Source organism: Chamaea fasciata, unplaced genomic scaffold (assembly GCF_029207755.1).
Source record: "Chamaea fasciata isolate MVZ Bird 193981 ecotype frontalis unplaced genomic scaffold, bChaFas1.0.hap1 SCAF_3, whole genome shotgun sequence".
Taxonomy (NCBI): Eukaryota; Metazoa; Chordata; class Aves; order Passeriformes; family Sylviidae; genus Chamaea; species Chamaea fasciata.
The window spans coordinates 47,389,878-47,406,829 of NW_027094088.1; the positions used below are offsets into that span (position 1 = coordinate 47,389,878).

General features: G+C 39.9%; 1 protein-coding gene across 5 annotated transcripts in view; it reads right to left on the minus strand.

Moving 5' to 3' along the window:
* Nucleotides 1–16,952, minus strand: part of LOC136286846 (SAM and SH3 domain-containing protein 1-like) — a 532,287-nt gene that overhangs the window by 4,457 nt on the left and 510,878 nt on the right. For all 5 annotated transcript variants that reach the window (XM_066178880.1, XM_066178879.1, XM_066178883.1 and 2 more), the window contains 8 exons: nucleotides 16,087–16,230; nucleotides 13,801–13,936; nucleotides 12,820–12,989; nucleotides 11,508–11,717; nucleotides 10,650–10,800; nucleotides 8,048–8,161; nucleotides 1,322–2,460; nucleotides 621–752 (listed from right to left, as the gene is read on the minus strand). In XM_066178880.1, the coding sequence (XP_066034977.1) occupies nucleotides 621–752; nucleotides 1,322–2,460; nucleotides 8,048–8,161; nucleotides 10,650–10,800; nucleotides 11,508–11,717; nucleotides 12,820–12,989; nucleotides 13,801–13,936; nucleotides 16,087–16,230 (2,196 nt within the window). The remainder of the gene's footprint in view (nucleotides 1–620; nucleotides 753–1,321; nucleotides 2,461–8,047; nucleotides 8,162–10,649; nucleotides 10,801–11,507; nucleotides 11,718–12,819; nucleotides 12,990–13,800; nucleotides 13,937–16,086; nucleotides 16,231–16,952) is intronic.

Below are 16,952 nucleotides of genomic sequence, written 5' to 3' on the forward strand. Positions count from 1 at the left end.
CAACAATTTTGGCAATATAAACAGAGTGGGCAGTATCCAGCTGCTTGGCTGAGTTCCATGTACCATTCTGAGTTAGTCTGAGATCAGTAAAGAATACCCAATAATAAGACTTTTCAGAGTGATCCATTTCATTTCTCACTAAGGCAAGAGAATTTTGCCTACTACCTCCTCAGACAGATTTAAGTTCTCTCAGAAAATGCCAATAAAGTTTTGGTGGTTTCTCCTTTCTGCTTTTGCTAAGGAGAAGTGGACACTATTATAATTAAAGAAATGAAAAAGGAGTGTAAAGCCATTCAAATTTTAATACAGAAGCATTTAATACATGCCGCCCTTAGTGAGCAAGTCTCTGTTACCACTGCTTGCAGTCTGCTTAGACTTTTAAGATTATTATTTGGACAAGAGAGGGCAATCCACTCTCCTTTCAACTACTGACTGTCCTTCTTTGGGACTGGGGGAGGTACCTCATGCTCCTGCAGTGCCTCTACCTATGTTGCACTGGCTGGATGAACATAAAGGACCACTTCTGTACCAGGACTTCTCAAGTATCTCCCTTTACTACCAATCAGTCATTTTAAAAGTCTGCTCACAGATAAGAAAATCTGCTTTATGGAAATACTCACTGCCATGCGATGCTGCTTCCTCAGCTGCTTTACCCGGATTTGGTCCATGTTTGTAGCCACATCTTTTTCAGGCTGCTCTAAGTCTTCAGAGTACCTCTGTACCAAAGCCTCAGGAATGCCACAGCGACCGTGCTGAATGTTCCCAGCCAGACACAAAGGAGAGAGGACAGATCAAAGAAGTGTATACAGACCAAACCATCAAATACAACAGAAAGAGAAGTGCAGGATGGGAGCAAGAAGGAGGAACCTTCGGTTTTCAAGGAACCTTTCCTTGAGGTTCCTTGAAAACTGAAAAAGCAGTCCCTAAAAGGCTCCTTCCTTCACCCCACAAAAAGATATACTAGTTGATGCTATCAATTCGGAGTTTCTTGGAAACATGAAATCTAATCATTACTTCCTTTTCCAGCTCTACTCCCCCACGTTAGCAGAGAAAGACACATTCCCATGCCCAGTGCCACCAAGGCATCAGTGGTCTGAAAAGATGAAGGTTCAGAATAAGTCTGGGATTTCTGAGTCCCCCACAGCACAAGAATTAGTTTAGGCTTAAAGTCTGATAGCAAAGACAAACAAGAGTTAGAGTGTCTAATGTCCCAATGATTGTTGGTTTATCTTACCCACAAAAAAAATGACAGATACAGTGAATGACAGACTATTCCTTGGAATGCTAGCAGAATAAAGCCACTGAAGTAATGACAACTTACCTTGTCTGAGTAGGGTTCTTCAGTAAGATCAATGTCTTCAGACTGCAGCTTGTTTTCTATCACCATTTCCAGATCCATTCCTCTGCTGCAAGAGACTTTCCTTGCTGATGCAGGACCGAGCTTTACCACATGCTGCTGAACACTAGCAGTCTCTGGGAGCTCCGACAGCCAGGGTGGCAGCGGGCTAGGAGGGCTACTGGGCTCCTGTTCAGAAGATGTCCTATGGACAGGTACTCCATGACAATCAATGGGAGTAGATGAGCTGGTCTTTTTTACTGGCAAACATGGTGCTTCTAAACTTGAGTGGCTTCCACCTGTGGTCGTGGGAGGATGATATAATCCATTAGAAAGGCGTTCTCGGCATTTTTTGGCAGGGACAGGTGGTGGCTGAGAAGGATTTTTTGGTTGCATTCTTGCCTCGTTTGTGCTTTTTTGCTCAGCTTCTAGACCTCCCTTGAGGACTGGTGCATAATCAGCCCGTGCAAGGTCATGAAAACCTTTACTCTGGATTTCCAGAGGTGTCCTTGTTGAATGATGCATCACTAAGGCAGGCTGAGCTTCACAGTTTTTCAGAGGGAACAGAGCAGGCTTTCCACCTGCAGTCTCCATTACAGAGCAGTTCAATTCCTTAGCTCTTCCCTTCTGAGAATTAGCAGCTCCTTTGCCCTGCTTAGCCATGACATCATCTACCTTACAGATGCCTCCATGAGATGGAGGCGGCAAGGCAGAGCCACTTGCCTTTTTAGCTATATCCAGTGAATCCTGAGGAAAAGAACCTACTTTCTCGTTAACGTCCTGTAAGTTCGTATTGGCTTCTCCCTGGAGATCATCCAGTGAGTGAGATCTTGGCCATGGATCTACCCCCTGGGGGCCATCCAGAGTTTCATAGCTTCGACACACAGCAACTGGCAAACTTCTGCGGTTCTTCTTCAGCCCCGTGATGGCCGGAGGCTTGACAGAGCTCTTCAGAGCGCGGTGTGCACAGCCCAGCCGGCTTTCCTTTTCCCCTGGCTGCAGAGTCTCTATTGACTTGGTCAGTGGAAGCGTGGGATAATTTGATAGCTGGTTTCTGCTGAAATCCCTAAAGCTATGCTCACTTGCTGATTTCGAGGGCGGAAGACATGTCCTTCGAGTTTTACCTGGAAACAAACAAATCCACCATTAAAAATAAAATCTGCAGCATAAATAACACATCCCTTCCAAATGCTTTTGAAACAAAATGATTTATTCCCTTTTTGTTAATTGTAAATGTAGAAGAACTCACTGGCATTTCAAGCATAAAGATTTGATTTGAACTTCAGGTTTACTAGTAAATGTTATCTGTTAAGTAAAATACATCCAAAATTCTTAATATCTTTCCTACTCTCCAATTTGCAGAGATTTGAGGTTTAGCTCATATAAACCTACTTCAGTATAGAAATACTATATCCAGCACTTAGAACTGATACCCTATACTCATTGTAGGAAGTGGTTTGACAGGCCCCCCTGAAATAACTCAAAAGAGGTACTTTTCTCCTTAGTCTCTAATTTTAGTATATAAATAATAATGCTCATCTTTTAATAATGTTTACTAGTTCACACAGGATTTTTTTAAAAACACTTTGTTTATGAATTTTTTAATTATATGCCTATAGTGTTATTTCTTCTTTTAAATGAGCAGCAAACTATTTGCAATGGCAAAACAGAGAGCGAGAAAGCACATGAAGACTGGTGTTGCATCAGCCCCTTTAGAAAGGTACTTGCAGGGACAGCAGAGATTTACAGAAAAAGATATTATGAGATGGAGAAGTGTTTCAAAAGGAGTTTCAAGTGTGACTAGTGTTAGTGTTATTCTGAAGTCAGAGTGTGTACTTCTAAGCAATAGATGCTCTCTTCTTGTACTGTTTGCCTTTGGAGTTTTATCTTGCTAAAAGTTCAGTGCTTGGCTTTTAAATAATATATACTGTTCACCTTGCATATGAATGAAAGAACTTGGTTAACCTATAAAAATAAATACCTTGCTTTCTCTTGCCTCTTACTCTGCTTAAGCAGTTTGAAAACCAAAGTATCCAGAAAACTAGCAAAGAAAATGGAGGTTACATTCAAGGAGATGTAAGGGAAACACTCCCATCAAAAAAAGGTAAAATCAAGGACAAATCGCATTTGTCCTTATGAGCCCATTAGGACAAATGCGAGCACACAGCAACTCCTTTCTCAGAAGCTGTACTGTTCATAGTTCAACTCAAGCTAAATATCACCATTTCCCCAAAATGCTGAGAGAGACACATCCCACACTGAAGTTGTCTCCATTGGTGCTACCTTGAGTTCAGGTAACTCAGAGAAGTAGGAGAAAGAACCTGTCTGCAGCCTTCCATGGAGCTAGGCTACCGCCTTCTGAAAATAACTTGCAATGACATTAGAAAGATGTGTAAGAAATGTTACATTCATTTTTTAGTGCCTCCAGGTGCTAATGGCAATATTTGATGAGCACGGAAAGGAGTGTTCTCTTTCCATAATTCATATTTGCCTGCACATGCCCAATTTGTGCAGTAATTCACCCTATTGTTTGGGACTTGCTGTCACAGCTCATGCTACAAAATCCATGTGCCTTCTTTTCAACCTGATATACTGATATGGGGTTACACTGTTTTTAGGAAAGCCCACTCAGAAACCTCAGCACTAAAAGACATGTTGTGCAAAACCCTACTGCTGTGCAGTGCGAGTTCTTACTGAAGCCATGAGGGTATTTAGTAAGCAGCTTTTAGTTTCTTTAGAAATGGAGTATGTCTGTGTAAAGCCCGAGAATGAAAAAAAGAAGAAATGAGGAACAGGAAAATGATGGAAAAAACCCCCAAAATAAACCAACAAGGAAAGAGAAATTTTGTGAAAGTAAAATCAAATCTTTAGTTCATTCCAACCCTGTTAGGCATACATATACAAATGAGGTGAGAATGGGAGGAAGTTCAAAATATTTTGTCTATAACATACATAACCAAACATGCAGTCTTTAAGCTCTCTGCTTCAAAATGGTTTAAGATACTGCTGGGTTCAATGCTATCCCTTTGTACAAAGCACAGTAGCTGAGAATGTAATTTATTTTATGTGATTTAAGTGAAGTGCAATATCAGAAGGGGAGCAATGATTTATTTTTCTTTTTTCATCTATTCCTTCCCTCCTCCTGGCTGTCAGGTATAATTCCATTATGCGTCTGCGACACTGAAACAGGAAGGTAATATTTTCTGAAAACAGATTTTTAAATATATTTTAAAGTTGTTTTCACAAGGTGGAGAGTTTTATAAATAATGTCCACAGATGCAACATTCCCTACCTTAAGAAAAAAAGGAAAACAATCTGAAAGGGTTAAAGTGTATAGCTAGTAAAGTTTAAACCACATTTTTATTGTTAGGAATTTTGATAACTCAGTCTTGTGAACCCCTGGTACAGTTATGCAGTCTAATGCCTTTCATAGGGCTGTAAACCATAGAGGCATCTCTGATTCAAATTGTGTGAACTGTGTAAAGGACACAGATGTCTGGGTAAAAAATAAGACTACAAAGGTGATTCTTGCACAAAAAGAAGGCAAAGCTTGTATTATTTCCATATTCAGTTCAAGCTACAGGCAATACTTCAACTCTTCTGTTGGATGCTATGGTGCAATTCTTGCTAAACAAAGCACTGTCCACCTCTCACGATACTTCTTGCTATTACCATACCGGGAAGGAACTTTTCCATTCCTTGTCATCATCTGCCTCAGAAAAGAGGGGACTATCTTGGGGAATCTTTCTGGAGGTACCATAGCTACAGCAAAAAAATTTCAGCATTTCTTGCAGTATTTTTTTTCCTTATGGAAGATGGTCCTGAGAAATTTAAGTATTCAAAACGAAACACAGTGCAGTGTCCAAATCCCAGATTTCATTAACTTCATTTTGGCATTGCTTTCTGCGGCTGTATTTTGGGTGCATTTCAAACTGCTCTATTGACACAACAAAGATGATGGTGCCTTAGCCAATACTGGCCTTATTGCTTTACATTAGGCAATGTGGCCACCTGTTCTTTTGCTTCCTTTTCTGACTAATCAGAACTGACTGCTGAAGTGCTTAGGTTGCCTGTGTGGTACTATGGGAATCTGGGCATCAGTTTCTGAACAAATCAGAGAACACCCTTATCTCAACCTGATAAAGGCCTGGTTTGTCTGCACATTACATATGCAATTCTCATCTCTTCACATGCCCTTGAAAAAGCTACACAACATAACAAGTAAAGGTTCAAAGAAGCCAGGCATAAACAAGGATGGGAATGATCTATAGGGAATAATTAACAGGCCTTCTCAGACTAGCAAAGAGATGACTTGGGAAGGAGTATGACAGAGGTCTAAATACAGATGCTGTTAGGTATGGAGGTTCTAAGGAAGACCAGGAATGTTCATTAAATGTTTCAGGAAAACTGGTGGATGCCAGGAGGAAACAGCACCCAAATTTTGAAGTCCTTAAATAAATCATTCCCCAAGACTGTCCAGGGAAGTATCAAATATGCATGCTCTGTTCCTATACCATTCTGTAACTATCTGCTTCTGGTCAGCCCTGTGAGAACCAGATTTCTGATACAGTTTCCAAAGGCACCTCAGACTGTCAACACCTGCACACAAAACAAGCCCAAAAACTGCACCATTGTCACAAGTCTAAGGGACAGCTTGCTCCTGTTTCTATATGGACTAATTGTCAGATAATGGATGGTTACTTCCTGCTCTGAAGTTTTTTCTGTCTAACACTGGATAGGGCACAGACTACATGCTCCTTGCTCTCTGTGAATTGAAATAAAACCACTATGTTGCTATAAGTACACTGTAGATACCTAAGAGAATATCCAAGTATTTCTGCAGTGGGACCTAGAAAAGTACTTACAAAAGATACTCTCCTATAGTACATAGCAAACCATTTTCTAGCGAAAAATGTACGAGCAGCTCTGAAATCTTGAAATGATGCCCAAAGATCCAATATCAGCCCCAAACTGGACACTCTACTAGTCATAAAATTATTATGTATAACCATTCCCCAGAAAATCTGAAGACTGGTTTCTTCTCAGAATGCACTTGCCCTTTATGAAGTGCAGATCTGCACATTATGATATTTATACCAGACAAATGACTATCCTAAATAAGAACAGAATGTATTTTGAAAAAAATACGCATACAAACAACTATGGACCATGAACTTTGCAAAGAAGATGAAGTACTTTTCAGATTAAATAGCCTTGATAAAATCTCTGAATGAATAAAATGTTCTTTTCATAATGGTTTTCAAAACAAGCACTCAATGCATTTATGAGCAAAAATGATGCAGAAATGCAGCAAGTCATACATAAAAACAAAATAAAAATCATCAGCATTTCATATTCTGGAAAACTCAAGGCAGAAATGTTAGTTTAAATGTAAGTATCCAACCAAACAGGCAATGCCAATTGCTTTCTAAAGGTTTTATTATATTGTTAAAATAAGGAAAATGTACAGGCAGCACTTTAACTTCAGTGTTACAGCTATCATTATGATTGTACTTAGAGATAAAAAGAAAAGAAAATTGTCACATATGCCATATATTTAGCTATGATTCTATTCCGGCATGTCTAGTGGATGTGGATTCCTATTCAAGAAAAAAGCTTCCTCACTTTCAGAAATTTAGTATACTGTCAATTTCAGGCATTCAGCTTCAAAGCAAATTGCAATTTTCTTCAATAAATGGTTATTTTTAGTGGCATACTAACAGAAAATGCATATACTACGAGAAGGATTCTTAGCTCTTATTTTAAACTGGAAACATGGCCACTATAAGGGGTGTAGAGAATCTGTTTATACTGTTCTTGGTTTCCTGTTTATGGTGAATGTTATCGATGAATCCAGACAGTCTGAGGCCAAGACATGGTTCAAATGCTTGGACTAAAAATGCTCAATTCAAACCCATTTCAACTCTTTTAATATTTCATCCCTAATTACAAGTTTAGACCATCCCTGAAGTAAAATATACTCAATTAACACTATAACCTGTTTTTCCAGATCAGAGACAGCAATATCCATTAACATCATCTGTCTTGGTAATTTTTAAGTGCATCACCTTTTACTGATGCAGGGTAAGGCAATGGGAACTGATATCATTACCATTTTTTTCAAAGTTTATTTCCTTGCCAACTTCTCAATAATTTAACTCTCTAGTACCCTAAAAAGTCCTAAATCCCTGCAGTTGGGTTCTGATCAGAGGACAATGCAACATGCAACCCAAAGCAAACAGAAAAATATGACCTAAAATAGAGAATATTTTTTCCTAACAGCTTTTGTATGGGTTCAAAAGAAATCCTCCCAATCTCAGTGAAGTTCAGAGACTTCTCCATTGGTGATCTCTTAGGCTTGAGCCATCAGTGTGCAACCAGGGCAAGCCTCATGAGGCACAGTGGCATGAGAATACAATTGGGAGTGGAGAAGGCAGGGGAATGGCAGTGAGAAAGACTTGTTTTACGGACATGAAACAAAAACTCTTTGTGAAATGGGATCTGTTTCCTACTAATGCAAATAAATAAATTAGCAACAGTAGCAGTGAAAACCAATGGCTCAAGCCAAGAGGGAAAGAGGCAGAGCAAAGAACAAAGTCAAGGGGGAAATAGCTTGTGTTAGCTAGGAACAGGAGCAGAAGTATTTGAAATTATCTAGTGTAAAAAAAAAAAGACTGCAGGGATTATAAGGCTCATTGCTGTCACCATTACCATTCTCCAGGTTTTCACTGCTTTCGTAGCAGCCAGAATCCCGAGGAGAGCATCCGGTTAGGCCTTGGCCTTCAATGAGAAGTTTCTCCTGAGATCCTGACTGGTCGCTGTTACCTAGAGGATGTGAGAATACAGTGAAAAACAGGCAAACAGAAAATGCAGCTGAACTTCTCAACCTTCCATTTCAAACACCATTATCTTGTGTATCCAGAGAAGGGCAACACAGCTGATGAAGGGTCTGGAGCACAAGCCTTATGAGGAGCGGTTGAGGGAGCTGGAGGTATTGAGCCTGGAGAAAAGGAGGCTCAGGGGAGACCTGAATGCCCTCTAGAATTGCACTGTTGTAGCCAGGTGGGGGTCGGCCTCTTCTGCCAAGCAAAAAACAATAGGACTAAAGGAAATGGCCTCAAGTTGTGCCAGGGGAGGTTTAGTTTGTGAATTAAAAATGTCTTCACTGGAACAGGTTGCCCAGGGCAGTGGTTCAGTGACCATCACTGGAGGTATTTCAAAGATGTGTAGATGTGGCCCTAAGGGCCAAGTTTTGTGGTGGACTCGGTTGGACTTGCTGTATCTAAAGGTCATTACCAACCTAAATGATTCTGTGATCTTTCCTATTGCATTAGTTACATCAGAAAAGACTGAGCATTAGGAAAAGCCAGCACAAATGTTGGAAAGATTCATCCCGTTTGGTAATTGATTAACGGCATCCTCAGGAAGAGTGTGAAGAAGCAGCATAATACGCAATGAAAGCAGAATGGAATTCCTGTGCTTCTCAGCTGCCTTGGGGCCAAGTTCTGCAACTTACCACCACAGAAATTTATTTAAAATGATTGTGTCAGAGTTCTTTCTAAGACTTAAAAAACCTCCAACACCCAAACCAGAAGAAGAGCTGAAAAGAACCAAGTCAAGTGAAAAAGAATAAAATCCTAACTCTGAATTACCTTCCAGAAGACCCAGAGGAAGGACTGGGACTGAGTCTGGCACATTAGATACTGTTCTCTAACAAGGGATGAAGGGACATGAAAGAGACTAATGATCCCAATTCCTTCCTTCCTTGGTCTATGTAAAAAGCCAACACTCAAGTTTGGTCCATCCAGCTGGCATACACTGGATTCCAGGAATTTACCCAGATTTTTTGTCAGAAATTGTATTTTGCAAAGTAGCTAAATCTGGAGCTGAAGATACAGAAAACCAGTGTCATGATACAAGAATACAGTTTATGCTGTGGTATTTTTTTTCCCTGCAATAAAATGCCAGAAATGGCTACTCCAATTCCTACTCTCAGCACATGACAGGTAATTATGGGGTGGAACTATGTGCTGTTGCCCTTCCCAGATTCCATCTGACTGGTCCCCACTTCTGTTTCTCCTCATCATCCTGACTTACAGCTGGAATTTGTACTTTCCAACCACCAAATCTTCAAGTTTACAAACCAAAATTGAAGGGTCCTGAAAAAAATTAGTACTTCAGAGAAGTTTAGCATTCTAAACAGGTCTGCAAATAATGAAGAGAAGCTCATCTTAGGTGACAAAAAGCTACTCGGACATAAGTGAAAAGAAACTAATTCTGCAGCTGCAACTTTATTGGGAGCTAGAGAAGGGCAAGGAAAGAGCGGATGCCTCTTTGGGAAATGAACAAGAAAGCTTCACAGGCCACACAGCACGGTCTAAAGATATTCACCACACATATTGCTGTAATTGAATTAAGCATTTCCCACTTAGTAACAGCTGTTTAAATTGCTGCTATGGCAGTTTAAGCTGAAACATAGGAATTTCCACAGAAGCAGCTGAGAAAGCCCTCACACAATCCATTCTACTGACTCTACTCGTTGAATACCAACCTTCTGTGACACTTTGGGTTGAAGGGCAAATTCAGTACTGTCTTAGGTTGCTGCAGCTAGGCTCTGCTTACTCCTGTGCAGCAAAGACACCCTTGAATTTGACTGCCATGGCTTATTCCACTTTTCCTTGTCTTTGCAACTACTTGCCCAAGACCATGTCTTCATGATGGACTATTGTACATAGATAGGTGGGTTGCTGGTTTTCACTCTTTGCACTTGACTGATAGATTTGCTCCCTTTTTAAATTGCTGTGTTGTCATATGCATTATCTGAAGCTACCTTTACAATCCTGCAATTAACAGTCCAAGAAGCAAAAGCGTGTGCAGATGAAATTAATTCACATTACACTTCTCCACAGCCCTCTGGGCTTTGTTTTTATTTTACTCTTGATAATCTTAATCTCCTCCCTCTAATCTGAAAATGTCTTCTTTCCTATTCTCTATGTCTCAGCCTCCTACTTGGAGTAGGTTATCTCAGGATTTATTCTTGAACGTCAGTATTCTGAAGTGTTATGTGTTGTACACTTGATATTAATTAAATAAGTTGGGTGGCAAGGCTTACATGAACCGAGTAATTCCAGCAGAACAAAATAAGTCTTAAGTCACCCCTCAAAAATCTAACATTACACAGGATTACCCTGGAAATAACTATATTAAGAAAAAAAAAGATATCAAAATCCTGGAACAAGTTTTCTGCTTTAAGGGTTCACAAGGTTCTTGGCAGAGCTCTAGTGAAACAGAAAACCTCAAACATCCCACGTACTATCATATTCCTGAAGAAGTTCCACTGCTGTGAGGAGAACAGCTCTGTGCTCAGGATCTCGGATGTTCAGTTCATCCAAATCTTCTTCTTCTAAAAGCTTAAAAGTATCCAGATCTTCATAACCATTGAACAGAAAAGTGGGCATGTGCTCCTGCACAAAGGGAAAAAATAAGAAGAGTGTTAAGACAACATACTTATTCAACTTTTTTTGTCAATAAAGATACTAAAAGAGATTTTTGCAACCAGCAAGAAAAGGAGTAAGTTAAGTGCAAACCGGTGCAAAACAGCAAAATTATAGTATTATAGTTTGCATGAACACTGCTCTGAGTTCAGGGAGGTAGCTGTGCCAGAACTAGAACGCTGCATCTACTCTTGTGTTTGGAATGCAGTGTATTACACATGGCCTGGGTATCGTGCTACCTGAAGGCACAACATGGCATGGCTGGGTATGAGGGGAGAAGTATGAAGGGTGAATGACAGTCACACCAATTTATCCCAAGCACTCCTGAATAGAAACATGGGAAAAAATGTCCACTTTAAAAAAAGGGTAACTATCGTTACTTTACACTTTTTGCTTGCTTCTGGAGCGTGCTGGCCTGTGGTCATACTGTGCAACGATTTATGGTGTCCGAGTGCACATGACTCACAGCCTGTGGCACTTCATCAAGTCTGACAGGCAGTTCTGCCTGGCTTCAGCTATTTTCACTCTGCAGCTGAGACCTGATTCTGCTAAGTGGTCTCATAGTCCTTAGGATTATGAAACTGGTGTGCAGCTTCCAAAACTAACAACTTCAAAGGTGCGGTCCCTTTCCTGCAACCAAAACTGAAAGAGTAAGCAGAGAGAGAGGGAATTTGGACCTTCAAATTGATGCGATCCAAGAGATCCTCAACTGACTTGGGCTGGGGTGGTCTGCTTTTTCGACGTCTCCTGGTGGGCCGCTTTGGCTTCTCCTCCTCTTCATTTAACACATCCACATAGATAAATTTGAAGGTGCCAACTTTGTTGTTCAACAGACCCATCCAAGTGCCCATGGGGGGTTTGCTGATTATATCGATGATATCACCTTTCTGCAGACCAAAGAAGCAAGAAAGCCATTTAGATTTCTGACAAATAGATATTTAAGCAAACACACCCACTTGGATTTCCATGTACATGGGATGGACAGCACACCTCAGTTTTCAAAAGGTTAACCACAGCTTTTGCAAAAATTAAGTCTGATTACACTTGTTTTACAAATGGAAAAAAAAGGAATTAGGTGACATGCCTCAGACCACAGAGCAAGTCAACAAAAGATCCTGGGAGGGACCCCCACTGTCCAGATTCACAAACCTGCTGACATCTCTGTAGAGAATCAGTACTGTGTGGTACAAAAGCCTCTGTGCTTGCAACTACCTGAAATTAGTGCAAATAAGAACATGCTCAGTATATATGAGCAGAATTTCAAATCAGATCTCCTGAGCAAAGGAAGCCAATGCAGAAGGAACCAATAAAGTTGCTTTCCCTAATGTGCTCCTCACTATAACAAAGAAATGGACACACAACTGCCTTGGCATGCCTCAAGAGATTACCTTTCATATATCAGGTTTAACAGGAATTAGCTGCCTGTGGAATTTTAAGTAAGGAATGTAAAGAGTCAGATAGTTTGAAAAATTAAAATAAATTTTAATTAAAGTAAAATTAAAGGGGGGTGACCACACAGTTAGCAAAGTATTTCAATATTAACTCCAACCAAGTTATATTAACTGAAATGCCTTTAAGAGACATTGTGTGCAGGTGCATGCACATTTCTTCCAAGAGTTCTGAAAATTTTTCCATTGAGGATTATTTCATTGTGGCAGACGAAGTATCTTTCCAATCTTTCATGCAAAACCCTTGCAAAATGGAAATGAATTCATGGCACATCTATAATTTTCCAGAAACTAAAGACTCAAGTGTCTTTCCATGGATACAGAGAGACACTAGTACTTACTTATGCTCTGTAACATTTTGCTATAATTCTGTAATTGCTATATAATGAAATCTTAAATGCAGAAGACATGTTAAAGGGCTTCAAAATCACATATAAATTCGTTAAAAGATTAAGAATGCTATAGTTATTGTAAAAAGATCTTAATTTAGGATTTTAGCAAAATAAATGTTTGACTCCTTAAAAACAGATATAGCTGGTACCTTGAGCTTCAGAGAATCTGTATCATAAGGACTCGGAGTAAAATCAGTGTGAACCCTGGCTCTTCCACAAAAAGGTCCTCTGTAAGGAGGCTCCTCATCATCACCATCTTCTGATTTCACACTCTCCCGGTTGCTGGTTGAGGAATCTGTTGTGCTCACTGTCTGACCACCTGTGTGAAAGACAAAGTATCAGTTCACAAAAAAGTTCCTTTGTGAAGAAGCTTCGGAAACAGAGGCAAGAGAGAAAACGGGTCTTCTTTCCACAAAGCATGGTAATCAAAGTTAAAAGTCCTTAAATGCTTCTATTTCTTATACACACATGTGGATGGGAGAGTTAGCACCCCTGTTCTCCTGAATTCACCCCCTCAATATTTAACTGAGAAGCTGTTTAACAAGCGTCTCATCTATGGTACGTCAAGAGATTGATGACATCTTTCTGGGAAGTTTTGCTCACAAGACTTTTGTGAGGAGAACAAGCTCTTAAACCTGTAAGGGGGTTCCAGAATCCCTCTCAAGTCCAGAAATTCGGTCAATAGTGTAGCAAGTTCACATCACGTGCATTCCATTTAAGTTGCTTCTCTTCCTTTAACTAGTTAATGAGAGAAACTCAAGGTTTCTCTTGATAGAGGGTAGAAGTCCCATCTGGAGTGCTCAGGAGAAATCCAGTGTAAAGATGAGCCTGTAGTAAACAGGATCATTATTACGTTATTTATATTAGAATATTTATATTGTAATAGCAGGACCCAGCAGACAGAAAGCAGGATTTCACTTTTTCAGAGTTCTGTATAAACATAAAGCAAAAAACCCTGTCTTTGCACCAAAGAGCTTATAGTTCTTTGCAAACCCTTAATGACTAACCCATGAGCCTTTCCACGCTTTAACCACTGTTTCTGCTTTGACTTTATCTGATTCTGCTTACGGTGGAGATCTCTGCTCCCTGCAGCCACAGAAATGGAGCAACACAATTACAACTGAACTTACTCATTGAGCTCTGACCGCTTAAGGAACTCCTCAGGCTCTCCACTGAGCCACCAGCTTTCAGCTTGGGTTTGTCCAGGGAGTCGGTGTCTGGTGGTGGCGACTGCGGAGAACCTGGCACGATCCCAGGGCTGGACTCCTGAAAGGGATTGGACCATTCAAGTTTAATAAATGAACATAGGCACTGACAAGAGCTGCTCGTCCACTCCCAAGGAAAAAGATTCTGTTTTCCTGCTCTTTACCAGACAGGCTGCAAACTTCAATCTACTTATTTAGCAGCACCCAGCTGTGGTAGAAACTCAACTTTATTAGGCATGATAAGCATGGTGATGGGAGCAAACAGACCAGTCTGAAAAAGCTAGCATTGTAAATAGAAAAAAAACCCCACCTTACACAAAACTCTCAGTTCAAGGGTTTTCATGATACAAGGTATTTTTGCCAGCAGTACTTGCAAAAAAACTAGTGCCAAATTCAGGTTTCTGAATCAGGATTTTGTACAAAGATGAATACAAACAAATCAGGCAATGCAAGTGAGACATGAAGCAATGGGGTTTTTTTCATTTTAGTGAATTTTTTATATCATTGCTAATTTACCTTTAAGAACAACAACAAAAAAAGCATTAGCTAGAAAATGTAGACTGTGCATAGTACAAACATTAATAAATGCATAAATATAGAAAGATTTTGCTATGTGTATATCCTGGTTGCTACAGTGTGCAATAGTTGAGACAATTTCTCTTTTCACTTGAACATTACAGAAAATCAAAAGGCTCTTTCCTAAACTGAAATTCTGTCAGCCTTTGTGAAGCACAGTTAAAGCAGCAGATACTTGTGGCCAGCATAACTATTGCTTGTTTTAATGCATGCAGAAAGAGCTATTGGAACATACTTTGAATCATGATGCCTGAAAGTTATAAATATTCTAAAACAACTGTGCCATACAGTTCGAAAACAAAAGAACTGTAGCTTGCATACAAGAGTGTTTTGGGGAGACATATGGCCATAAAACTTTTAGATGAACACTATTATTTGCATGCTGCACAATCATTAGGAAAATCTCATCCCAGCATATGATTTCAGAGGTAAAGTCAACCTCAGAGAGAGAGAGACAGAGAGCAGAAGTATTTCTAAATCACTGTAAAGCAGTTTCTCAAAGGATCCCTTTTTTTTTTTTTTTTGGCAGACTTTGCAGAAGTGCACTGTAAAGCCAGTCAGACACCACCATCTTATCAATATTAAATCATCTTACACCTTAAAATATTTTAACTGCATGTTTAAATTAAATAACCGTAAGTGTAGCACTGCCCTGGTAATGAATAAGTATGGCTGATAAACAGCACTGCAGGAAAGGGATTCTTTAGTCACAAAGCACAGCATAACACTGGCCACATTTCTGCCTCACTTGGTCCCTCTGGATTCTTCAGTTCGGAGTTGTTATTATGAATGCCACAAACTGCTCCTTTTACAGGCACCGAGGCTTTGCATTAAGAACAAAACTTCTATCCCCCGTTTCCCAGGACTGCGAGCATCCCCCGCGAGCGGTCCGAGCCCACTTGGGGGCGGTGTTAACCAGGAAGAGCTCTGCTTTCCCAGCGGCTTTCCAACCCATTCCTTACAGACAATCCGAGTGGCAGGCCCAGTTTCAAACAAATGCCGAAGATTTTTGACGCTCCACTGAAGGAAAACGGAAAAAGACAGCAATTGTTTCTAGGCCACTGAAATTCAAAGCCTAATTTAGAACTAATGTACTTCAGGTTTGCCTTTAAGAATATACTATAAAAATCTGTAATGAAAGAATAGGAAAATCTTCTGTCAGACGTCCCTTTCTGACTAGACTGTGCCTCTATTTTAATGGGCTGCTGCACAGGGCAAGCTGTGATGAAGAAAAGACCTGTAATAGCAGAGAAGAGCTGTGGATGCGAAGTTATGCTGGGAATTTAAACTAGGGTGTAGATTGCAGATTAAATATATCACTGTGACCCTGTGTCACAGACTGGTTCCCTTAATAAATTATGATAGAAAAGAAATGGAAATAGAGAGCGAGGTGTGTAGTGCCATCAATGACAGACTTCTGATGAGCTACTTAAATGAAAATCTGAAAATGGATTTTCCATGGTACTGCCATCTATAGGAAGCCATTTCACAGTGAGGGATTTTATAAGAACATAGGAATAAGTCACACCATATAATCTTGTTAGAAATTTCTTCAGAGATGCCTTGATGCATGAGAATCAATATTGATTATCACTTCTACATTATTAAGTGGATTCCACTGCGGACCTTACATACCTGCTCAGACAAAGAGCTGCTGTATTTTTTTGACATCCTTTTCTTCATGGTTTCTTTTACAGATTTCACCTTTTTGCCCAGAGATATACGGGAGGCAGAGGGTGATTTGATCACTTCTTTATAAACAAAGTCTCCTTCTTTGCCCTGCAAAATAAAAGAGGGCTTGAGCCTTTCAAATAGAAAAACCATTTTTTTCCCTCAGCCAGCAGTTACTGCAGAGGTATCCAGGTAGACACAGGACAGCAGCACAGTGTCCTGTCGCCTGCTCCAAATTCACTGTTCAGGCCTTGTGCAAACCACTGCAGCAGTCCACTGTAGCTTACTCTTCAGTCCTGATGTGTAAACTTTTTGTGAAAGTATTGTGTGTAGATGTGCTGGGGACTCTTAGGATGCCTTTATCCCTTTGAATTTCAGTAATATTTGATCTGATAGAAAACCCCACATTTCAGGCTAAGCCTTTCTAACAGGACACACAACCGTAGTTGTGGCTCATGTTGGTCAATACTACAAAGAGTTTAACAGGAATAAAGGTACCTCTTTGATACTAGCCAAATATAGATCTCTCTGTGTATATATATATATGTGGATATCTACATTTGGCTACCCAAATTTACTTTTTATTTTCAGACAGACATTCTGCTAACCTCTGTGGTTTTACTACAGACTGTAAAAAAAAAAAACACAACCAAAAGCAAACATCACAAAAAAAATGTGCTAAATCCATCAACCATGGTAGGTTAAACTTGCACTGCTTTTTTTAAGGCACACAACAGGGTACTGAAGAACTAAATTAGCTGGTCCCTATATAGTGGATTTGAATTCATTTAACCTTTTCTAAACCAGCTTAATGTACCAAGCACTTTACT